We start from the raw sequence: 24,512 nt of genomic DNA, 5'->3' as shown, positions 1-24,512 counted from the left end.
AGATCATCAAAGACAAATAATATAAAAAAAGACATATCCAAAAATGATCAACTCATCACTCTTCAGAGTGAGGTACTCTTCTGAATTTTACACTGTTTCAAAATTAAAGGATATACAAAAAAGGACATATTCATAAAATAATCAACTCATCACCTTTCAGAGTGAGGTACTCTTCTGATTTCTACACTGTTTCAAAATTAAATAATATAAAAAATAGGCATTTGGTTAGTTTAAACACATTCATTAGGTTATGGCATAATTTGATTATAAATCATAGGTTATAATATCATACTGTGTTCCCTTATTTTGTTGTTACTCTGCCAGAGCCCCATTCTTATGATTCGGGGATCTCATACCTCTATGATTCTTGACAATACGTATTAACATTTTTATTATTTAGACATGGGCTGGCTAAGCAAGGCTATTATTTAATAAATGTTGTTTTGGTAAGGAGGTTGACAATGAAACTTGATGAATATTAAAATCCAGTGGGAAGTACCAATACATCCATCCATTATCTATACATCACTTAATCCTCATTAGGGTCGTTGGGGGCTGGAGTCTATCCCGATTGACTTAGGGTTAAGGCTGGGGATACTCTAGACAGGTCACCAGTCTATCACAGGACTACACATAGAGACAAACAATCACACTCACATTCACACCAACAGACAATTTAGAATCACCAATTAACCTCAGCATGTTTTTGGACTGTGGGAGGAAGCTGGAGAACCTGGAGAAAACCCACCAAACAGAGAGAACATACAAACTCCACAAAGAAAGATCCCAGGCTGGAACGTGAACCGGGAATCTTCTAGCTGTGAGGCGACAGTACTAACCACCAAGTCGCTGTACAGCCCAGTGTTAATATACAGCAATGGAAAATACTTCATTACAAGCAAAGGTCCTGCATTAAAAAAAAAAATCCACTTATGTAAAAGTACTTCAATATTAAGAGCAACATGTCATTTAAGTCTGAAAGTAATCAGACTGGTTTGGTCTTTTTTTCTGTATGACATGAGAAGATGATGAACAGTGAAGCATCAGTGTCTCAGCAGCATGTTTGCGGCTGCTACAGGTCTGGACTTCCTTATATCCAGTTTTTTATATACAGGGTTAGCAGATACACCTGACAGGCTGTCATGTGAATTTTGGGTGAGAAAATACGAAAAAACAAAGTTCTGACAGTGTTTTCAGTTTTTGGTCATTTTGTCTGATCTTTAATTTTTGGGGAAATATTGGATCATTTGAGCATTTATTGAAATGACAGCATGTGACAAATTTAGATGGAAAAATCACAGGAAGAAGCCCAAAAGATTGGTTTAATCTTTAACAACATGTTGTGTATTAAAAGCTTGTTGTATCATCCATTGCATTAAATCCTCACCTCAGAAATAGATAAAGCTGTCACGTAAGTGTAGTCAGAAGTATGTATTGCCCTCTAAAATGTAGTGAAGTATAAAGTAGCATAAAATAAAAAATATCTAAGTAAAATACAGATCCTTTAAAATTGCACTGAAGTACAGCACATGAGTAAATGTACTTAGTTACTTTCCACAACTGAATGATGCTCCCTTTAGAGCCACACAGACCTAGTTAATACTTTCTAAAACCATCATCTAACAGACTCATTTGGCTGTATGAATGTTGGATTGGTTGCTATGTTACACCTGAAGAGCTACTGGTCATTAACTGGTCACCTGCCAGATCCCCCCTCCTCCTCCTCCTCCTGCTCTTCCTCCTCTTCCTCCTCCTCTTCCTCTTCCTCCTCCTCCTCCTCCTCAGGACAGTCCACCCTCTCTGAAGGTTACTATTCTCTTCGTGCTGATTACATTTGGATGTATGGTGCCTGTTGTTGGCCATGACTCACATTTGCATGATCTTCCTCAACTGCACTTAAATGCTGAGCAGGGTCTCTGCAGCTCCGGACATTGCACTTTTAGAACTGCAGTTGTAAATCTGCACCTTGATTACCTGTGGTTTTCACATCACCTACTGAGTTGGATGATACCTGAGATACCTCATCTCTGGCCAAGACGAACAGTAGCCATAGCGTGAGTATTGAACATAAATCTTTTTTTTTGTTGAAAGTTAAAAACAGTTCTGATTCTCAGTTATCATTAACCTGACAAAGTGTGAGAAACAACTAAGCTTTAAGTCGTCATTTGGCAGCACAAAACTGTCGTGTTTTAGCTAATGACAGCCTGCTGAAAAACCAACGCTTAGATTGTTTGCTTACACTACCATTAAAAGGTTTGGGGTCACTTAAAAATTTCCTTATTTTTGAAAGAAAAGCAGTTTTTTTTCAATGAAGATAGCAATAAATGAATTAGAAATACAGTCTAGACATTGCTAGTGTGGTAAATGACTATTCTAGGTGGAAACGGCTGATTTTTAATGGAATATCTCCATAGGGGTACAGAGGAACATTTCCAGCAACCATCACTCCTGTATTCTAATGCTACATTGTGTTAGCTAATGGTGTTGAAAGGCTAATTGATGGTTAGAAAACTCTTGTGCAGTTATGTTAGCACATGAATAAAAGTGAATTTTCATGGAAAACTTGAAATTGTCTGGATGACCCCAAACTTTTGAACAATAGTGCATGTATTTAATGAAGCCATAGTGTAAGCACATAGTTTGTCAAAATGCAACTCTTAGTAACCAAATTAAATTATAGAAAGGAAATAGTATTTTGGAATATATGTTTAAACCATAACTGGGTACTCAGAGAGTATTATTTCAGTGGAATAAACCTTAAAAATTATGCATTCTTTGACATAAAATAGTATTTTGTCTAAAAATTTTTTTGACATGAATACCTTGCTATAAAGCACTATTTTGATAGAAGAAACTTTTTAAACTACAAGTGTTTTGGCTGAAATAACCTTTGAATTGCCTTCTTTTCATTTTTGGAGTAGCTAGAAACTTGGAGAAGTCAGGTGCTGCCAAGATAGCAGCGGTTGTGGTAAACATGTCTACATGTAAGCGCACTTTACTAATGTAAGTTTCATCATAGTATCAAAAATAGTAAAATAACTCCTGAGAAGACCATGACAAAGTGTTTCTCCTTATTCACTCCCTCAATAGTTTGACAAGCAAATCATGGCTGAAAGGCATCCTCTTGTTCTAGCTCTGCTTACAATATTTGAATATCATGCTTTCTTTTGTACTTCCATCTAACCTTATAGTAAAACATTATCTCAACAACCCATGGTACTTTACTGTAAAATTTAAACAATACGAGCCAAACACTCCCAAGTCTTGAGAAAAGCATTGTCTTAGGGAGGAAAGACTATAAGTTTAGTGCCACACTTTGTCATATTACATCTCTGTTTGCTCTCATGGCAGGACGTTGGGTCCTGTAGAAACCTGAGTTGTGAATTGTTCTGCCAACCAAATATTACACTTGCACCTAATCCAAGCTGCACACTGGTCAGCTGGAGTGAGAAAAACATAAATTCTACATTTTACAAGGTAAGTCATCAGTTTATTAATATGACATTTCCAATATAACGTGTCTATAGACTGTTATAGTTCACTGTAAATGTATTGCTTCAGTGTGATGCATGCTCTGTTTTACTCTTGCTTTAATTAACAAACAAGAGGTGACATAATCTTGTATGTTTTTTATTCCAAACGTATTTATACCAGTGCCTTCCTCATCAGGTATTGATTGCTTTTATTGACAAGATACTAACTTTAATTACCATGGATGGAAACACAGTCATAGTCATGGCCTTACTTGGTAAGTGAAACAGTTTTCTTGTTGTTTTTTCTTGTTTTGAGAGAATTTAACAAAGAATTCAATCTCGATTTACCATGTGGCCACACTCCTCCTGGTGTAGATATCCTGGAGGGTGGGGAGTGTTGTACCCATAGTACGCTCTGCTGAACTCAGCACTCTGCAGGGCTCGTTGGTCACATGCAGTGAAGTAGAGTCTACTTTATGCAAATGAGCTCTGGGTAAACACACCGCAACTGGACCAGCATGCAACATGCTGTGCGTTCCCATCCTGTGTGTTTACTCAGAGCGGGCAGTATGGGCAGCACCTCACTTGCATGAAGTAGACTGGACTTCTACTTTATGCAAATTCGATGCGGCGTGTGGAGACCCCACGCATTGTGAAACTGTCCTCAAACATTTAAACTAGCCGTCGGTGACCTAAAATGAGGACAGATTCAGCTGCTGCACTGCTTATTAAGCTGTCGATTATTTTCTTAATTAATCAATTAATTGTTTGGTGTATAAAATGTTCAGAGATGGTGAAAAAAAGTCAATGTGTCCCCAAAAGATTACCTCCTCAATTGTCTTTCTTTTTCCACAACTCAGGGATACTCAGTTTACTGTCACAGAGGAGCAAAGAGACCAGATAGTATTCCATTTTAAGACACTCGCAGCAGAATATTTAGACTTTTTTGCCTGAAAAATTATTCAAATTACTCAAACCAAATAATATTTTTTAAAAAATGATAACTTCACTGGTCTACTTCATGTACTGCTGCACTTTTTCCTCTTATATATAATTCTACTGACTTATGTGTAATAACTGGTACAACCTCATCCTCTAGGTGTTCTTATAAATTTCATCTTATCTATATAATGGTCTCTGCAGTTTTTGCACTGTGTTTTTAATATATTCTTAGACTACCCTTATAGCCCGGTCTTTTGAGCTGCTGTAACGGTGAACTTTCCCCACTGTGGGATCAGTAAAGTTTATCTTTTCTTAATGAAGCAAAACAGAGTGAAAGGTGTTCAAATTCTATGAACTGGAGAGCAGAGTCAACACCAAAACAACTTGATGCTGTTCAGATATGGAGTTTACTGGATCCATTGCTGTAGCTTTGACTTGGGCCACATAAATCACAAGTGATAAATGTGAATAAAATACGATGCTTGTGTATTTAAAGTGCTGTGCTGTTTCATTTAACACACGAGTTTAGTAAAGCTAAATGTAATTTTCCTATCGTCACAGGACTGTGCATCCTCCCATCATGCTCTGCTCAGTTTTACCACATTGTTACAGCTGCAATGACCTGGACTGATGCCCAGAGTTACTGCAGAGAGAAGTACACAGATCTGGTTACTATAAACAGCATGGAAGACATGGTCAGGCTGAGGGACCAACTGGGAGGTAAAGATGATGATCAGTTCTGGATCGGTCTGTATGGTGATCTTGACAACTGGAAGTGGTCTCTGGAAAAGGAGCGAAATGAAGAAGGGCAGGCTGAGTACAGTGTGTGGTATCCTGGTCAGCCTAATATGTACTCAGACGTCCTTTGCTGTACTCTCATAGACAACAGTGGAGTGTGGTCGGACTACTATTGTCGTATCGGCAGGCCTTCTGCTACAATGGTAAGAGAAGCAACACAAGCATGCATGAGCATCTCTGTCACCTGAGTAACATCGGTTCACAAGAATTCCCAAAAGTAATTATATTTCATTTTAAAACATCTTTTTATTACTTTGTGACATGCAATATAATAGTGAAAAAATCTGAATGTGTGAACTTTCCTTCAAGCCATCCACTATCTTTATGCTATCAGCAGTTCAATCACCTTGTTTTAATGCCAAATAGTGAACAATATGTGAACTAACGTCTTTAACTGAACCAACTGTTTGTTTGTTAATATATTCATGCGTAGTTGCATCATGAGTTTGCCACATTCTCTCTCTCTCTGTCAGTGTAGAAATTAGAAAGGCTTGTACTGCTTCAGGCAAGTGAAAATGGAATCTCTAAACCTGTGTGGGAATACTCACATTGCTGAATTCACTTGAACAGGAAGCTTTTCCTGATCTGAGACTGTTTTCTAATAAAAAAAATCTTCTCATAGCTGATTTTCAAGCAGCTCATTATGAACCACAGGAACATTTCACTGTGACTGGAGCAAATGAGGAGATGAAGTAACAGATTTTTAGAGCCACAAAAATAAAAAGAGAGGAGGGTGAGGTGGATGGCTGGGTTGACAAAACACTGGATTTTATTGTTGGAAGGGCTGATGACTTTGGTCATTTCAAAGTCAGCAGTTCTTTTTAGGGATCGGCTGATTAGCACGTCTGAGAGTCAGTATTTTTCTGATTATTGGTATCAATCTTTTATTCGTTTTATTTATTTATTTTTTTTAAAAAATGTGCTCTTTTGTCTCCAATTCAGCCTCCTCTGTCAGTCTGTAGACACCACCCTGTAGCCACAAGCAAAATCCTTCCCATAGCACTCTTATTGGTCACACATCAGTGATAGCCTACAGACACTGAAGGCTACTGTACCACAGATGGACACAAACAAACTTGTTTGTAGACTGAAGTAGCTCCAGTGAGAAGAGCTGTGGTTTGGAGGTGAAGCAGCAGATACTGCTGAAACTGCAATAAACTGTACCATCCTGTGATTTACTTCTTTGATGACAAACACGGCCAGTTGGACAGTTACACTGAAATAAAACAGCTAAATCTTGGACTAACATTGGTGCCAGTGCAAATGGAAATTATTTTAGAACCTTTGCTGATGAGGTTGGGCAGAGGCTATCAATTACTAACAGACAAGGATATTAATTTTCATTGCAAATGTATATCAGCTCCAAATATTGGTCTCCTGCGTAACTAGTTTTCTGTCTCGGCTCCCAATAAGTGATATCAGTCGACCCCAAGTTCGACTGCTTCATAACCTTAACCACATTATAATTATTGCTTTAGTGTGACCATGTCTGTACAGGTCTTCCATTTGAACCTAAACCCTTGCTGTATCATGTACTGTAGTGTTAATTAGTACATAATGAACACATTAGACTGTGCAGTTGAATTTGGTAAATATTAGACCTGCTAAACATCACCACAATACTATAAGCATGCTATGATACGCATCATGACTTCTATTTTTAAGAATTTTCAGAGACTAAGTACATCTATGTGAGCACACCAATGAATTGGATCAATGCTCAGAGGTACTGCAGGGAGCGCTACACAGACCTGGCCAGCATGAGGAATGAATCCGAGAGGAACAAAATGAAGATGCTGGTGAAGAAATCTGCATGGATCGGCCTGTACAGAGTGGCGTGGAAGTGGTCTGATGGTCAGATCATGGACGTGACTTCATTCCAGAAATGGAGTACGGGCCAGCCAAAGAAAATCAAACATTACTGTGTGACCACGACTCACGGTGGATGGAATGCACGGCCTTGTAGTGACAAATATGCTTTTGTCTGCAGGGGTGAGTGACAATCAACTATTCACTTTTCAAAATCATGTACACAAAGCATTATTGTGCCTTCATAAACATGTCATCATTGTAAAATTCAATCACTGTTTATTCAGTGAGGAAACAGGTGAGAGTTAAGGTGATGCTGAAAACATCAGACTCCTCTGTGGACCTGGAAGACATGCAGGATGCGATCTTGCAGCAGGTATGGATGCTTGATTGGAACAAAAGATGAACTGATTTTTTTTTTTCTTTTCTGGAGGCCGCCCAGATCGCTCGGCTAGTTGAGCAGGCCACCCATGAACAGGGGCTATAGTCCCCAATGCAGCAGCCTGGGTTTGATTCCAGCTCACGGCCCTTTGCTGCAGGTTTCCCCCCCATTCTTCTCCCTACTTTCCTGTCTGCCTCTCTACTAAACACTGTCCAATAACAGTTAAAAAAAAAGATCAGTTGATTATTTGATATTTTAAGCATTTCAACTATGAGATGAACTGCCATTAAATTTGATGTGGGTATTCTGGTCCCTGTCCTGAATAACTGCAAAACATATATTAGAGCCAATATCAAAATTTTAGGTAGACATTGTAAACATGACATCCTGCTAAACAATGTCAGTTTGCATTATGTCAGTGTTTAGCACAAAGCATCTCTGTGCCTGAGTACAGCCTCCCAAAGCTCCTGGCTATACTATTGTTTACTTGTGTTGCTGATACTTCTGTTTCAAGGTGCTACACTCCTAAAGTTTCAGTTCTGACCATTGTACGCAATTTTTATTCTTAGTTCAGCCAGAGACTGAAGGACCATGGCAGGAGTGAACATGTCAACCTCAAGTGGATGAAGCAGCCTGATGGAAAGACCTTCCAATTAAAAGAAAGTGAGGAGAAGAAAAAAAAAAGAAGTGACAAATGAAAAAAAAAACTGCATTCACAAACAATGTTATTTTCATGCCTCCAACAGAATTGATGATGTTAGTAGTTATTTAGAAAGAATGTTGGCTTAAATGTTAGAAGGATCTTTACCCTGGTGGCTCCTGATGATGAGAAGCAGAAGATCTCTAAAATATCCAAGTGTCTTCAGTTCAGATTTCTTTTTTTGCTTTTTGCAAAATGATTATAAGTGAACTATCTTTCACTTTAAAAATGTTGGCAATTTTAAGTGAAAGCACGTTTAACATTACTTAATGTTTATTGTTGTCAAATAATTTAAGATATTTTAATATTTCACTGCTTATATCTTTTACTGGTTCATATAATTACAGAAAAAAAATTTACTCTTTCTTAATTTTACTGCTATGTCAACTTACGTTTTGATAATGATTCCTTTTTCTCTTCTTAGAAACTTGTAATTGGGTGATTTTTCTTTTCCATTTCAGAGGCAAATGTGTTTACTTGCAGCATAAATCTACTCTAATGGTAACTGACACCAGCAGATGATTGATAAACAGAGGTGGGATATCTTCAGTGATATGTACAATAATATATCAGCAACATTACATTACATACACTATTACATACTGCATGATATCACTGTAAAAATATCAACTTAGGTTATGTTCTTTGGTATTAATGGCTGCTTTTGGTTGTTTATTTGTGGTAAAACTAATTTTCAGAGCTCATTTTAAAGGCCCATTGAAACCATACTGTCAATTTTCAGAACCAGGCTTAAATCAGATATCAAAACAATTCATCTTTTTTGGGTTATCTCAGTGTTAAATTAGTTGATCGATTTCAAATCAGCCTCAGTTGTTTATCTTGTTCAGACAATCAGAGCTTAAAATTGTGAGTTCAACCTTTTTACTCGAAATGTTGACTTGAGTTGACACAAATAAAACACTTTAGGATTCATTTAGTATGAACTGCTATTCTTGTGAAAGCTACCTATTTTCAGATTTGACTTCAGTTACATGATGGGAATTTGAAGTGTGTCTCCAATTAGATTTAATTTCTATGATGCTGTAAAACATTAAAACCATGATGAAGAAAATGGACAAATTAAAATGAGTCGCCTCAAAGTTTCGTCATTTTTACAGTAATGAAAGAATTCACAGTTTCTCTCCCATAACCTATAAAGTTTGTCTACTGTGTTATCTTTCATCTAACACCACTATCTGACCACATTTTCCACCCGTACACAATCTGATTCCAAAGACAGGCTTTTTTTTGACCTGTTGTTAAGGAGACTAATTTTCATATAGAATGGACATGCAAATACAAAAGCCTTTCATGGGGACTGTTGTTACAATCATGGTTGCAAAGCTTGCATTTTGTTCTAAATGTTCACTTTGCATCTGGAAGAAATGCTGACACTATACTTATTGTGCTAAAGTTTTGACCTCTGGTCAAACAGTTCCTTAGTCTTATTGACTCTTTTTTGACTCATTAAAAAGCTCACACACTGGACCTTGTGCTGTCATACAGTTTGTGTGTAGACATTAGTGAAATCTGCGACACATATATTTCAGATCATCTGCCTGTTGTATTCAGTGTGACTGTTCCCCGCTCAGCGGCCTCCACCAGCACTCACACACATTCTGTCCACATAATGAACCCGCAAACTGCCTCTCAGTTTTCTGCAGCTTTGAAAGACTCAGTAGTGTATACGCTGGATGATGGTGATCTCAGTGCCGATGAGCTCACCACCTTGTTTAACAGTACTTGCACTGAGATCTTAGACTGTATTGCACCTTTAAGGTTTAAACGAGCTACAACACTTTCTGAGCCCTGGCTCTCTCCAATGTGCATGCAGATGTGCTGAGAGAAAGTTGAAAAAGGACAAATTGCAGGTCACTTCTGAAATCTTATGGGACACACATTAAATATCAGGAAGCTGTAGAGGGTGCCAAATCCAAATTTTTGTCTCACCTTGTAGCCAGTAACTGCCTAAGGCCCCAGGTTCTATTTCATGTCTTTAACTCCCTTGTCAATCCTCGTGAATCTGATCAAGTTGTCCTATCAGTAACACTGTGTGAAAACGTCACTGTGAAAATTTTTTATTGACAAAGTTTCTAGTCTAAGTTTTATACCAACCTCACTTCTCACTGACCCCTCTGTCCCTCCATTAGGTCTAGCAGTTTGAGCCAATTACATTCAAAACCCTATCCAACATCATCAAGCACCTCTGTCCTACAAACTTCCTCCTCAACACTATTCCTGCCTGTTTATTTAAAAATGTTTTTAACATTGGGTCAAGTATTTTAAATCTGGTCAATGCATCTGTCAGCTCAGGATATTTTCCAGCTGCTTTTAAACATGCTGTTGTGCAACCTCCTTTAAAGAAGAAGAATCTGGACCCCTCAGTTCTCTCCAATTTTAGACCCATTTCTACACTGCCATTTGTGTCCAAAGTCTTGGAGAGCCGTTTTTAACCAACTGCAAATATTTTTTAGATGGTTTTAATATTTATGAAAAGTTTCAGTCTGGTTTTAAGCCTTGTTACAGTACTGAAACAGCCCATTTAAGAGTTTTTAATGATCTTCTCTTAACTGTAGATTCAGGACACTCCACTGTTTTAGTGGTTTTAGATTTGACTGCTGCCGTTGATACAGTTAACCACACTATTCTCCTATCCTGTCTTGAACAGTGTGTGCACATTAAATGCGCAGCTCTTAATTGGTTCAAGTCGTATCTGACAGAAGTTTTTCCGTTAATTTCGGTGGTTACTCCTCGACAGCCCCTCTCTCCTGTGGGGTCTCCCAGAGGTCGATTTTAGGCCCCTTACTATTTTCTTTGTACATGCTACCCCTGGGGTCCATTCGTAAGAAACACAAGATTTTCTTTCACTGTTTTGCAGATAATGTCAAGATTTACTTACCAAATTAGGCCCAAAACTGCAGGTTCATTGCAGCCATTACTTAACTGACTGGAGGATCTAAAAATCATGGTTGGATATTAATTTTCTTTGTCTCAACGAAACCAAAACAGAGATTGCTGTTTTTAGCCATCCAGATCAATTGGTTGACTACGTCAGTGGTCTTAGCCCTCTGGAAATCTATCATCGACCATCCTCAAAAACATCTGGGTGTGATTTTTGACCGTCATTTAAATTTGAATCGCTTTCTCTTCAAATTAGAACTACTCAGTTTCTTGATACCTTCAAGTGCCTACTGTCTTGTTTTTTATTTTTAACTGTGAAGCACTTTGGTCAACCCTGGCTGTTTTTTTTAAATGTGCTATATAAATATAGTTGATTTCACTTGGCAAAGGTAAGGATTTAATGCAATGGATGATACAACAAGCTTTTAATATACATGTTGTTAAAGATTAAACCAACAGTTTGGGCTTCTTCCTGTGATTTTTTCATCTAAATTTGTCACATGGTGTCATTCCAAGAAATGCTCAAATGATCCAATATTTCACCAAAAATTAAAGATCACACCAAAAACTGAAAACACTTTCAGAACGTTGTTTTTTTGTATTTTCTCACCCAAAATTCACATGACAGCCTGTCAGGTGTATCTGCTAACCCTGTGTATAAAACTGGATATAAGGAAGTCCAAACCTGTAGCAGCCACAAACATGCTGCTGAGACACTGATGCTTCACTGTTCATCATCTCCTCATGTCATACAGAAAAAAAGGACCAAACCAGTCTGATTACTTTCAGACTTAAACTGCATTTTGCTTTTAATATTGAAGTACTTTCACATAAGTGGATTTTTTTAATGCAGGACTTTTGCTTGTAATTACATATTTTTTCATTGCTGTATATTAACACTGGGCTGTACAGTGACTTGGTGGTTAGTACTGTCGCCTCACAGCTAGAAGATTCCCGGTTCTTGTCCCGGCCTTGGATCTTTCTGTGTGGAGTTTGTATGTTCTCTCTGTTTGGTGGGTTTTCTCCAGGTTCTCCAGCTTCCTCCCACAGTCCGAAAACATGCTGAGGTTAATTGGTGATTCTAAATTGTCTGTAGGTGTGAATGTGAGTGTGATTGTTTGTCTCTATATGTAGTCCTGTGATAGACTGGTGACATGTCAGCTGGGATAGACTCCAGCCCCCCATTCTTTCCGAGAGCCATCACCACCCTGAACTCTCACATGTAAGAACAAAGCCAACAATATAATGTAAAATGTCTCTGCTGCTGCTGCTCCATACTATCTCAATATTCACTGTTACTTATATTGTATATTTGTAAATAGAGACTGTTTGCACTACCTTTAAGATTTTTAAAGACTTTATCTTGCACCTTCTTGTTTGCACTGAAAAGGAGAAGCTCTCCCATCTCATTGTACACTGTATAATGACAATAAAGCACATTCTGTTGTATTCTTTTCCATGACCCTAATGAGGATTAAGTGATGTATAGATAATGGACGGATGTATTGGTACTTCCCCACTGGATTTTAATATTCATCAAGTTTCATTGTCAACCTCCTTACCAAAACATCAACTAAATGATAGCCTTGCTTAGCCAGCCCATGTCTAAATAATAAAAATGTTAATACGGTACTTTTAACTGTAGATCACGTGTTGATCCCATAGGTACAGCTTTGTGTGGTTTTAATGTACACAGATTCATGTTCACAAGGACTTCCTGAATGTTGCTGAAAATATGGAGAAAATACTCCCTTTAAAAACACACACACACACTGTCTCTCTTTCTTTCTGACACACACATCACGCAGATTATGTAAAGTTATCCAGTTTATTCTCTTGTTTGTTTGTTTCAAACAATGATGACAAAGATGATGATACCTTATTTCACAAAGGAGCTCCCAAAGCGCAAAGTTGCAATATTACTACTTTAGCACAATAAGCATAGTGTCAGCATTTCTTCCAGATGCAAAGTTAACGTTTCGAACAAAATGCAAGCTTTGCAATCATGATTGTAACAACAGTCCCCATGAAAGGCTTTTGTCTTTGCATGTCCATTCTACATGACAATTAGTCTCCTTAACAAAAAGCCTGGTTCTGAAAATTGACAGTATGATTTCAATGGGCCTTTAAAATGAGCTCTGAAAATTAGTTTTACCACAAATAAACAACCAAAAAAAGCTATTAATACCAAACAACATAACCTAAGTCAATATTTTTACAGTGATATCATGCAGTATGTAATGGTGTATGTAATGTAATGTTGCTGATATATTATTGTACATATCACTGAAGATATCCCACCTCTGTTTATCAATCATCTGCTGGTGTCAGTTACCATCAGAGTAGATTTATGCTGCAAGTAAACACATTTGCCTCTGAAATGGAAAAGAAAAATCACCCAATTACAAGTTTCTAAGAAGAGAAAAAGGAATCATTATCAAAACGTAAGTTGACATAGCAGTAAAATTAAGTAACAGTTCTGTAATTATATGAACCAGTAAAAGATATAAGCAGTGGAATATTAAAACAACATCTTAAACTATTTGACAGCAGTAAATATTAAGGAAAATAATATTAAATGTGCTTTCACTTAAAATTGCCAACATTTTTTAAAATGAAAGATAGTTCACTTATATTCATTCAATTCAATTCAATTCAGCTTTATTTATATAGCGCCCATTACGGGTCAGATTGTCGCAATACACTGTACAGAACCCATATGAACCCCCAGAGCAGCCAAAAGGTGACAGTGGCAAGAAAAACACCCTTTTAACAGAGAAGAAACCTTGAGCAGAACCCGGCTCTTTATGTGGGGGGACCCATCTGCCTGCTGGCCGGTGGGTTGAGAGGGACAGAAGAGGTAGAGAGGTAGAGAGGGAGGGATGGGAGAAGAGGAGGGTGGGGAACAAGGAACATATAACACACAGTTGGATACATGTATGATAACCTAGATGATACGTACAAAGTACAAGCTAACATTGAAATTGATTCATAGTTTACTGTTATGATGTACGGCTCTGTCATTAAATATACTACATATATAGCTGGTAGTAAAATTCAAGCAGTATGTAGATGAGCATATCAAGTATAGTGATTGCGATGCAGAGTAGCAAAATTCATTTTGCAAAAAGCAAAAACAACTACAAAGAAATCTGAATTGAAGACACTTGGATATTTTAGAGATCTTCTGCTTCTCATCATCAGGAGCCACCAGGGTAAAGATCTTTCTAACATTTAGGCCTACATTCTTTCTAAATAACTAATAACATCATCAATTCTGTTGGAGGCATGAAAATAACATTGTTTGTGAATGCAGTTTTTTTTTCATTTGTCACTTCTTTTTTTTTTCTTCTCCTCACTTTCTTTTAATTGGAAGGTCTTTCCATCAGGCTGCTTCATCCACTTGAGGTTGACATGTTCACTCCTGCCATGGTCCTTCAGTCTCTGGCTGAACTAAGAATAAAAATTGCGTACAATGGTCAGAACTGAAACTTTAGGAGTGTAGCACCTTGAAACAGAAGTATCAGCAACACAAGTAAACAATAGTATAGCCAGGAGCTTTGGGAGGCTGTACTCAGGCACAGAGATGCTTTGTGCTAAACACTGACATAATGCAAACTGACATTGTTTAGCAGGATGTCATGTTTACAATGTCTACCTAAAATTTTGATATTGGCTCTAATATATGTTTTGCAGTTATTCAGGACAGGGACCAGAATACCCACATCAAATTTAATGGCAGTTCATCTCATAGTTGAAATGCTTAAAATACCAAATAATCAACTGATCTTTTTTTTTAACTGTTATTGGACAGTGTTTAGTAGAGAGGCAGACAGGAAAGTAGGGAGAAGAATGGGGGGGAAACCTGCAGCAAAGGGCCGTGAGCTGGAATCAAACCCAGGCTGCTGCATTGGGGACTATAGCCCCTGTTCATGGGTGGCCTGCTCAACTAGCCGAGCGATCTGGGGGCCTCCAGAAAAGAAAAAAAAAATCAATTCATCTTTTGTTCCAATCAAGCATCCATACCTGCTGCAAGATCGCATCCTGCATGTCTTCCAGGTCCACAGAGGAGTCTGATGTTTTCAGCATCACCTTAACTCTCACCTGTTTCCTCACTGAATCAGCAGTGATTGAATTTTACAATGATGACATGTTTATGAAGGCACAATAATGCTTTGTGTACATGATTTTGAAAAGTGAATAGTTGATTGTCACTCACCCCTGCAGACAAAAGCATATTTGTCACTACAAGGCCGTGCATTCCATCCACCGTGAGTCGTGGTCACACAGTAATGTTTGATTTTCTTTGGCTGGCCCGTACTCCATTTCTGGAATGAAGTCACGTCCATGATCTGACCATCAGACCACTTCCACGCCACTCTGTACAGGCCGATCCATGCAGATTTCTTCACCAGCATCTTCATTTCGTTCCTCTCAGGTTCATTCCTCATGCTGGCCAGGTCTGTGTAGCGCTCCCTGCAGTACCTCTGAGCATTGATCCAATTCATTGGTGTGCTCACATAGATGTACTTAGTCTCTGAAAATTCTTAAAAATAGAAGTCATGATGCGTATCATAGCATGCTTATAGTATTGTGGTGATGTTTAGCAGGTCTAATATTTACCAAATTCAACTGCACAGTCTAATGTGTTCATTATGTACTAATTAACACTACAGTACGTGATACAGCAAGGGTTTAGGTTCAAATGGAAGACCTGTACAGACATGGTCACACTAAAGCAATAATTATAATGTGGGTAAGGTTATGAAGCAGTCGAACTTGGGGTCGACTGATATCACTTATTGGGAGCCGAGACAGAAAACTAGTTACGCAGGAGACCAATATTTGGAGCTGATATACATTTGCAATGAAAATTAATATCCTTGTCTGTTAGTAATTGATAGCCTCTGCCCAACCTCATCAGCAAAGGTTCTAAAATAATTTCCATTTGCACTGGCACCAATGTTAGTCCAAGATTTAGCTGTTTTATTTCAGTGTAACTGTCCAACTGGCCGTGTTTGTCATCAAAGAAGTAAATCACAGGATGGCAGAGTTTTTTGCAGTTTCAGCAGTATCTGCTGCTTGACCTTCAAACCACAGCTCCTCTCACTGGAGCTACTTCAGTCTACAAACAAGCTTGTTTGTGTCCATCTGTGGTACAGTAGCCTTCAGTGTCTGTAGGCTATCACTGATGTGTGACCAATAAGATAGTGCTATGGGAAGGATTTTGCTTGTGGCTACAGGGTGGTGTCTACAGACTGACAGAGGAGGCTGAATCAGAGTCAAAAGAGCACATTTTTTTAAAAAAATAAATAAATAGAACGAATAAAAGATTGATACCAATAATCAGAAAAATACTGACTCTCAGACGTGCTAATCAGCCGATCCCTAAAAAGAACTGCTGACTTTGAAATGACCAAAGTCATCAGCCCTCTCCAACAATAAAATCCGGTGTTTTGTCAACCCAGCCATCCACCTCACCCTCCTCCCTTTTTATTTTTGTGGCTCTAAAAATATGTTACTTCATCTCCTCATTAGCTCCAGTCACAGTGAAATGTTCCTGTGGTTCACAATGAGCTGCTTGAAAATCAGCTATGAGAAGATTTTTTTTATTAGAAAACAGTCTCAGATCAGGAAAAGCTTCCTGTGTGAAGTGAATTCGGCAATGTGAGTATTCTCACAGGTTTAGAGATTCCATTTTCACTTGCCTGAAGCAGTACAAGCCTTTCTAATTTCTACACTGACAGAGAGAGAGAGAATGTGGCAAACTCATGATGCAACTACACATGAATATATTAACATAAACAAAAAGTTGGTTCAGTTCGACGTTAGCTTACAAATTGTTCACTATTGGGCTTTAAAACAAGGTGATTGAACTGCTGATAGCATAAAGATAGTGGATGGCTTGAAGGAAAGTTCACACATTCAGATTTTTTCACTATTATATTGCATGTCACAAAGTAATAAAAAGATGTTTTAAAATGAAATGTAATTACTTTTGGGAATTCTTGTGAACCGATGTTACTCAGGTGACAGAGATGCTCATGCATGCTTGTTTTGTTTGTTGTGCTTCTCTTACCATTGTAGCAGATGAAAGGCAGACCGGCATTACAAGAGTAGTCTGACCACGTTCCTTCGGTGTCTATGTTACCACAGGCAAGGACTCCTGAGTACATATTAGGCTGACCAGGATACCACACACTGTACTCAGCCTGCCCTTCTTCATTTCCCTCCTTTTCCAGAGACCACTTCCAGTTGTCAAGATCACCATACAGACCGATCCAGAACTGATCATCATCTTTACCTCCCAGTTGGTCCCTCAGCCTGACCATGTCTTCCATGCTGTTTATAGTAACCAGATCTGTGTACTTCTCTCTGCAGTAACTCTGGGCATCAGTCCAGGTCATTGCAGCTGTAACAATGTGGTAAAACTGAGCAGAGCATGATGGGAGGATGCACAGTCCTGTGACGATAGGAAAATTACATATAGCTTTATTAAATGATTGCATTTACAAAACTTGTGGGTTAAATGAAACAGCACAGCGCTTTAAATACACAAGAATCGTATTTTATTCACATTTATGATATATAATTTATGTAGCTCAAGTCAAAGCTACAGCAAGGGATCCAGTAAACTCCATATCTGAACAGCATCAAGTTGTTTTGGTGTTGACTCTGCTCTCCAGTTCATAGAATTTGAACACCTTTCACTTTGTTTTGCTTCATTAAGAAAAGATAAACTTTACTGATCCCACAGTGGGGAAAGTTCACCGTTACAGCAGCTCAAAAGACCAGGCTATAAGGGTAGTATAAGAATATATTAAAAACACAGTGCAAAAACTGCAGAGACCATTATATAGATAAGATGAAATTTATAAGAACACCTAGAGGATGAGGTTGTACCAGTTATTACACATAAGTCATTGGAATTATATGTAAGAGGAAAACATGCAGCAGTAAATGAGGTAGACCAGTCAAGTTATCATTTTCTTTCATATTATTTGGTTTGAATAATTCTTTAAGCAAAAAAATTCTAAATGTTCTGCTGCGAGTCTCTTAAAATGGAATATTATCTGGTCAGTTAACTGAGTATCCCTAAGTTGTGAACAAAAAAAGACAATTGAGGAGGTAATCTTTTGGGAACACTGATTGACTGTTTTCACCATCTCTGAACATTTTATACACGAAACAATTAATTGATTAATTGAGAAAATAATCGACAGCTTAAAATTAACCATTCATTTCAGCCATAACAGCACCTTTCTATGACAAAGTTTCAAGTAGCTGCAGAAAGCAAACATAAAACCAAGAAAGGCCATGCTTAATTAAAAGCTGTAAGAAACATGAAGCAAATATCCAAACATCTCAGCTTCCTCTCTCTCTGGATTTTCTGCCTCTATAATATCAATGCTTGGTTCTGATGAACAAAATGCATAATTAGCTCAGCTGTTAGATGCATGTGCCACTTCAAACAAAGACTACTCAGGGCATTTTACCCATCAATCCATCCAGCCATCCATCTCCTTAAAGATTCTTAAAGATTCATCCATCCATCTATTTAATTTTTAAATCTCTTTATGAAATTGTGGCAACAAGCTAACCAAGGTAGCCCAGACTTCTTTCTTTTCATCTATGTGCACCACTTCCTCCCAGGTAACTTCTTCTTAAATATTACTAACACATTTTACCCTTGGAGTCAATTTGACCCCAGGCATATTTGCCTCCAGAAAATAATTTAAATAAAATTGTTGACCAAGTTAATTTGTCAGACACGTTTATTTGTTGAATACATAAATTACCCCTTGATAATGAAACTTGACCTGTCCTCTAGCGCCACTATCGAGCCAAACTTTTAAATTAGAATTAATGTATCTTGAAAAGTTTCCATACAAATCTTGGTAAATTTACTGATAACATAAATGACCACAAGAGTATGAAGCCTGTTGGTTTTGGTGATGATATGACCTTTCCTGTAGCACCACCATCAGGTCAGACTTTCAGTTCTAAAGTTAGTGTAGCCTGAAAATCTTTTGTCCAAATCTTTTCTGATTCCAGGTGCACATTCATGAACCATATTGACTGGTGTTGATGGCCCCCCCTTCCTCTCATGGACATATTTGTTTGTTTATCAAAGAATATGACACGGAACAAAACTTAAGAGACATGGTGGCTGCAAATATTGCCCTCCCAGTCTCAGCGTTCCAAAGGCTTGCTGCTGCTTCACATTTTGATTTATAAATTCCTGCCAAAATGAGCAAGCCAATGTAGGCTTACTAGTCAACTCCATGCAAGCTTTTCCAACTGTTCCCAGACACATGCTTCCCCTCTAAATTTCACCCCCAAGAACAATATTCTCAATGAAAGGTGTAATGTAGAGCTCTAATGATGACTTGATGTCTTCAACATGGCTTACTGCATAGCTGGTGCAGCCTGGAACAATTTTGATAAAATTAATAGCGCTAAGTCTAGCCTGCTGTTGAAGTGGGGAAAGGGAACATATTATCTTTCCATTTTTGGAAGGGATCATATCTGCTGGTGGTTGAGAGACAACAGGAGGGTCAACACTCATTAGATGAGGATGCCTCAAAATCAGGATCCTCCTCAACACAATCTTCAGTCTCAGAAACATTCTCCTCTGTGCTACTTTCACTGTCAAAGAGCTGCTCCAAAACATCATTGACAGTAAGCCTTCTCTTACAGGACATTTTCAAGTGACAGAGCTTGCAGATTGCAATATACACAGAGCACAATGAGGAATGATTTGGATAAAGGGCTGCCCTGCAAGCTTTTATATGTTTGCACCTCCCTTATTTTGCATGAACTACCAGTGTCTTTGTGGGAATACACTTCCCTCCACAGCACGGGAAATATCAGTTCTACTTCGGCAAGTGTGAGCAGCATACATCTTCATGCCCATGATGAGGGAAAGTTCTCATGAGAATATTGTTTACCCCTCCCCTATGTCACGTTAGCACCAAAAACTGAAAATTATGGGCCCTCTACTCACTTCAACAACAAGATAGACGTGCTGCTAAGAGTGTGTCCCACCAGACACACAGTCAGCCAAGCTCTTTATAGAACCATCAACTGAAAATATTGAACTCGAGATGATAGTTTTAGAGGGGAGGCATGTGTAGTTGCAAAGACTTGGATGTGATCAACTCCAAGCCTACATTGGCTTCCTCATTTTGGCAGGAGTTCACAAGTCAAGTTGTTTCCCACACACCCATACCACGAGAAGAATCAAAGTTCTCATGAAAATAGTTGTTTTCAACACCCTCCTCTTATGTATCAAATCAAAAGTATCAGCACATTGAAAAAAAATCATTATCATTTTATGTTTAATCAGTTGTCCCCATCAAAATAGGAAAAGTCATGAAATATAAAGCAAAAACATAAAAGTCAACTATTACTTTTTCAATGACAAACATTGAATGTGGTCAAACTAACCCCAAGGATAATAGGATGGTTAAGAAATTCTTAGGACAGCAGACACCAACTGACAACTTTTTATGCAAAGCTCTCTCTGTGTGTTTATTCCTTACTCTATTTATGAGGGTGAGCCTGACAAAGCTGCAAAGAAAAGCATATCAGCTGCTTATATCCTCCTGCTCTTTTAGTCGCTACCTCAAGCTCCTGACTGCTGCTGACTGTTAGAATGCTTCACTTGACTCCCTCGCTACCACAACAGTCTGGCATAAGGCCAGCATTACTGCTGACACCATACCAATCCTCCTGTTATTGTCATGCATCATCACTTGAGAAAATATCAAGTCTGCCTCCTCCACAAGGAAATAAATTACAAGTTTCTTCTAGTATTATTATATTGATATATTTATCCTGGTGTACACAAGAACCCCAGTAAAGGTCACTAGTTCTCTCCACTAACATTGTCTATGCTGTTTTGCAGTAATTTTCCTGCATAAAGGAGTTATTTTGGTCCTAAAAAGAGGTTAAAAAGGAAAAATCACAAGCATCAAAAAAATAAGAATTGAGTATATTTATTTCCCTCTAGTTTGTTCACTTCAGTGTCATTTATTCAGCTAAAATAGAGATATTTTTTATTTATTAAATTGTCAGAAATAACAGGAAAATGTATATATTTCTCTCAAACGTTGCCATTACTTTTACTGCCTTTGCTGGGCTGATCATGATTACTGATGTGTATAGTTAACTCCCTAACAGTCCACTTCAAACCAGGAAAAACCCCGTTGTCTCTCTACATTACTTTTATTGATATTTGATGGACTACCAAACCATCAACAATCTCAATTGGGGAGGAAACGGAAGCCATCTGAGTGAACTAATGGTACACTGTAATGTACTTAACTGTTGACAAGTTGGGATCGAATATGGGTATATGAAGATTTTATGCAATTAGGTGTTTTATTTCATGTCCAATCCAATGGGCTGAAGTACAGAGAGTAGAAAGGGAAAATGGATCATTGTCCAGTTAAACAGGACCAACTTTTATAATTGTCAAACCCCAGAGAAATTAGACCATCACAACTGAAAAAGCACATTGTAAATCGAGATGGAATTCTTAAGCTTCCTCAAACCAACAAGATAAAACACCAAGAAAACTGTTTCACTTACCAAGTAAGGCCATGACTATGACTGTGTTTCCATCCATGGTAATTAAAGTTAGTATCTTGTCAATAAAAGCAATCAATACCTGATGAGGAAGGCACTGGTATAAATATGTTTTGAATAAAAAAACAAAATACAAGGTTATTATCAGCTCTTGTTAGTTAAAGCAAAACTAAAACAGAGCATGCATCACACTGAAGCAATACATTTACAGTGAACTATAACAGTCTATAGACACATTATATTGGAAATGTCATATTAACAAACTGATGACTTACCCGGTAAAATGTAGAATTTACTTTTTTCTCACTCCGTCTTTTCAGTATGCAGCTTGGATTAGGTGCAAGTGTAATATTTGGTTGGCAGAACAATTCACAACTCAGGTTTCTACAGGACCCAACGTCCTGCCATGAGAGCAAACAGAGATGTAATATGACAAAGTGTGGCACTAAATTTATAGTCTTTCCTCCCTAAGACAATGCTTTTCTCAAGACTTGGAAATGATTGGCTAGTATTTTTCCAGTCAAGTGCCAAGGGCGGTTAAGATAATGATTTACTATGAGGTAAGAAGGATGAGCAAAACAAAGCACAATATTCAAAAGAGATGGCCTGTATGGTAAGCAAAGCTTAGAGCAGGAAGGCTTTCAGCCATGATTTGCTTATCAAACTATTGAGGGAGTGAATAAGGAGAAACACTTTGTCATGGTCTTCTCAGGAGTTCTTCTACTATTTTCGATACTATGATGAAACTTACATTAGTAAAATGCTACAGGCTTACATGTAGACATGTTTCCTGCTGAGGCTGCAAAGAAATACATGGAAACACTTATTAGAAATCACACAATTATTTAGCAAAAAATAAAACTATCGCTAAAAAATAACTTCCTGCAACACGTTCAGGGACCACAACCGCTACTATCTTGGCAGCACCTGACTTCCCCAAATTTCTAGCTACTCCAAAAATGAAAAGAATGCGATTCAAAGGTTATTTCAGCCAAAACACTTGTTGTAGTTTAAAAGGTTTATTTCATATGAACAGTACTTTATAAGGTATGAATTTAAAGGTTTATTTGAGACAAAATACTACTTTATGTTCAAGAACGTATCATTTTTTTAAGGTTTATTCTACTCAAATAGTACTCTCTAAGTACCCAGTTATGGTTTAAACATTTATTCCAAAATACTACTTCCTTTCTATAATTTAACTTGTTTATGAAGAGTTGCATTTTGACAAACTATGTTCTTACACTATGGCTTCATTAAATACATAAGCTAAGTGTTGGTTTTGTACAGCCTGTCATTAGCTAAAACATGACAGTTTAGTGCTGCCAAATAACAAGTTAAAGCTTTGCTTTTTTTCTCACACTTTGTCAGGTTAATGATGACTAAGAATCAGAATAGTTTTTTAATTTAAAAAAAATAAAAATTGACATACATTCAATACTCACGCTATGGCTACTGTTCATCTTGGCCAGAGATGAGGTATTTGTGCTCATTCAACTCAGTAGGTGATGTGAAAACCACAGGTAATAAAGTTGCAATTTTACAACTGCAGTCCTAAAAGTGTAAATTTACGACGCAACAGACACCCTGCTCAATTGCACTTGAGGTATATCATGCAAAGGTGTCTGGGTCATAGACTGTCCTGTGATGGTATCCACCTTTAAGGCAATATAGTCACACCCTTAACTGCATACCTTTGACATAATTTAAATGGATGAGATAAATTTATCACCACCGATTGTAAAGTATTTGCAATTGCTGCCATAAATTAACAGTTCTGCTGAGAACCAAAATATTGTTTATGTTTCTGTAATGGGTAGTCTGCCAGTATGTGCAAGTTCTCTAATCAAAATGACCTCCTTAATACTAAAACAGAATTATTGTTGTAACCATGAATTTTCAAAGTCAGTTTTATAGAAAACAGAAAAAAAATAGTCAAGCAAATCATTCTTTTTTGATTTAGATGCCAAATTACAGTTGTTTGCTTGCATTCCTGAACAGAAAAATTATTTGTTTTGTGATTGTATGTTAATTCTTGATTAATTTCTGACTTCTCAGAGAATTCCAGTGTGCTGTCTCAAGTTTGGGGATAAAACGTGAATTCAGTTTGAAATTCCTCACTCCTGTTCAAAATGGTGAAGCGTGAAGAACTCATTGAGAAAGGCAGAGTCCAAATTAAAGCACTTCGTGATGATGGATGGTATTTGAGACAAATAGCATCGTTGGTAAACAGCAGAAGGCAGTAAAAGTGAGCAGAACAGGGAGTAATCAGCTCGCAGTCAGTCTGACCAATCACTGCTCTTCGGCTCCACCCTCTGAGAATCTTTTTTTTAGTATGTGGCTTCAAAAATCCAAGATGGCAACCAGGAAGTAGGAAAATCCTGGCTTAATCTTCTCAGAAATCAACAAGGGACATCACGGTAGCTACATCCATTTTTATTAAAGTCTATGGAGGGAACTAGGTGGCGAGTGGACGAATATGTCATCACGCAGCACTACACGAGGAAGACCGCTTTGTTTACATTCGCCGGTTGTACACTACATTGGAGCATACTGTACATGGGATGTAAGTGACCTTACAGTGAAACTTAGCCACTGATCCCATGCAGGTTGGTTGCTGTTGCAGGAGTGTTACATGATTCTCATAACAGACAAATTTACTCTGATGCGGGACGTGCCAAGGGCCATAGACAGGTTTGTCCTCTGAAATATTAGTGGTTAGCAGACCATCATAAGAAATGGTGTTCACATCAACAGGGGCAGGCAGTTTGTTTCCAACAGTCTGGTTTAGGGGTAGTGGTGAGACAGCAGAAGGTAGAACATGGGGAAACAACACACTGTCATTCATGAGGACACGGAATGACGTGGATTTCTTGCTGTCAGTGGCATTCTAGTGCAAACGTAGCAATCGGTC

General features: G+C 37.9%; 3 protein-coding genes across 6 annotated transcripts; 2 read left to right on the top strand and 1 right to left on the bottom strand.

The window, feature by feature from the left end:
* The first annotated feature begins 3,651 nt into the window (after nucleotides 1-3,651).
* Nucleotides 3,652-5,717, top strand: LOC129349211 (lactose-binding lectin l-2-like). The gene is made up of 2 exons (XM_055011830.1): nucleotides 3,652-3,748; nucleotides 4,977-5,717. The coding sequence occupies exons 1-2, from the start codon at nucleotides 3,712-3,714 to the stop codon at nucleotides 5,399-5,401; spliced, it is 462 nt and encodes a 153-aa protein (XP_054867805.1). The 5' UTR covers nucleotides 3,652-3,711; the 3' UTR covers nucleotides 5,402-5,717.
* A 556-nt stretch (nucleotides 5,718-6,273) lies between these two features.
* LOC111575907 (lithostathine-1-alpha-like) lies at nucleotides 6,274-9,214 on the top strand. 2 transcript variants are annotated; one of them, XM_055012428.1, is made up of 3 exons: nucleotides 6,274-7,205; nucleotides 7,310-7,398; nucleotides 7,979-9,214. In XM_055012428.1, exons 1-3 carry the CDS (start codon nucleotides 6,917-6,919, stop codon nucleotides 8,006-8,008), a joined length of 408 nt encoding a protein of 135 aa, XP_054868403.1. In that variant the 5' UTR covers nucleotides 6,274-6,916; the 3' UTR covers nucleotides 8,009-9,214. The 2 variants fall into 2 exon arrangements, with proteins under 2 accessions (XP_054868403.1, XP_035809241.2); XM_035953348.2 differs by having other exon boundaries at nucleotides 7,974-9,214.
* Nucleotides 9,215-13,635: 4,421 nt separating this feature from the next.
* LOC111575908 (lymphocyte antigen 75-like) lies at nucleotides 13,636-22,082 on the bottom strand. Of its 3 annotated transcripts, none has more exons than XM_055011920.1 (6): nucleotides 21,874-22,082; nucleotides 21,602-21,680; nucleotides 17,085-17,468; nucleotides 15,225-15,551; nucleotides 15,032-15,120; nucleotides 13,636-14,453 (listed from the first exon to the last, which is right to left on the bottom strand). In XM_055011920.1, the coding sequence occupies exons 2-6, from the start codon at nucleotides 21,636-21,638 to the stop codon at nucleotides 14,424-14,426; spliced, it is 867 nt and encodes a 288-aa protein (XP_054867895.1). In that variant the 5' UTR covers nucleotides 21,639-21,680; nucleotides 21,874-22,082; the 3' UTR covers nucleotides 13,636-14,423. The 3 variants fall into 3 exon arrangements, with proteins under 3 accessions (XP_054867895.1, XP_054867894.1, XP_054867893.1); XM_055011919.1 differs by having other exon boundaries at nucleotides 13,636-14,458; nucleotides 21,602-21,695; nucleotides 21,874-22,081; XM_055011918.1 differs by having other exon boundaries at nucleotides 13,636-14,458; nucleotides 21,874-22,081.
* Nucleotides 22,083-24,512: the final 2,430 nt, after the last annotated feature.

Source organism: Amphiprion ocellaris, chromosome 7 (assembly GCF_022539595.1).
Source record: "Amphiprion ocellaris isolate individual 3 ecotype Okinawa chromosome 7, ASM2253959v1, whole genome shotgun sequence".
Classification (NCBI taxonomy): domain Eukaryota; kingdom Metazoa; phylum Chordata; class Actinopteri; family Pomacentridae; genus Amphiprion; species Amphiprion ocellaris.
The sequence above is the reverse complement of the archived record's forward strand: the minus strand, read 5'-3'. Positions and strand labels throughout refer to the sequence as shown.

What these genes read in the sequence shown, in the direction of transcription:
- LOC129349211 (XM_055011830.1), top strand. Translation starts at nt 3,712, where the DNA reads ATGGATGGAAACACAGTCATAGTCATGGCCTTACTTG. An exon ending in CATAGTCATGGCCTTACTTG is followed by an intron (nt 3,749 to 4,976) that starts GTAAGTGAAACA and finishes CTATCGTCACAG; the next exon opens with GACTGTGCATCCTCCCATCA.
- LOC111575907 (XM_035953348.2), top strand. Translation starts at nt 6,917, where the DNA reads ATGAATTGGATCAATGCTCAGAGGTACTGCAGGGAGCGCTACACAGAC. An exon ending in ATATGCTTTTGTCTGCAGGG is followed by an intron (nt 7,206 to 7,309) that starts GTGAGTGACAAT and finishes CTGTTTATTCAG; the next exon opens with TGAGGAAACAGGTGAGAGTT. An exon ending in AGGATGCGATCTTGCAGCAG is followed by an intron (nt 7,399 to 7,973) that starts GTATGGATGCTT and finishes TTTTATTCTTAG; the next exon opens with TTCAGCCAGAGACTGAAGGA.
- LOC111575908 (XM_055011919.1), bottom strand. Translation starts at nt 21,638, where the DNA reads ATGGATGGAAACACAGTCATAGTCATGGCCTTACTTG. An exon ending in ATATGCTTTTGTCTGCAGGG is followed by an intron (nt 15,121 to 15,224) that starts GTGAGTGACAAT and finishes CTGCTGATTCAG; the next exon opens with TGAGGAAACAGGTGAGAGTT. An exon ending in AGGATGCGATCTTGCAGCAG is followed by an intron (nt 14,459 to 15,031) that starts GTATGGATGCTT and finishes TTTTATTCTTAG; the next exon opens with TTCAGCCAGAGACTGAAGGA.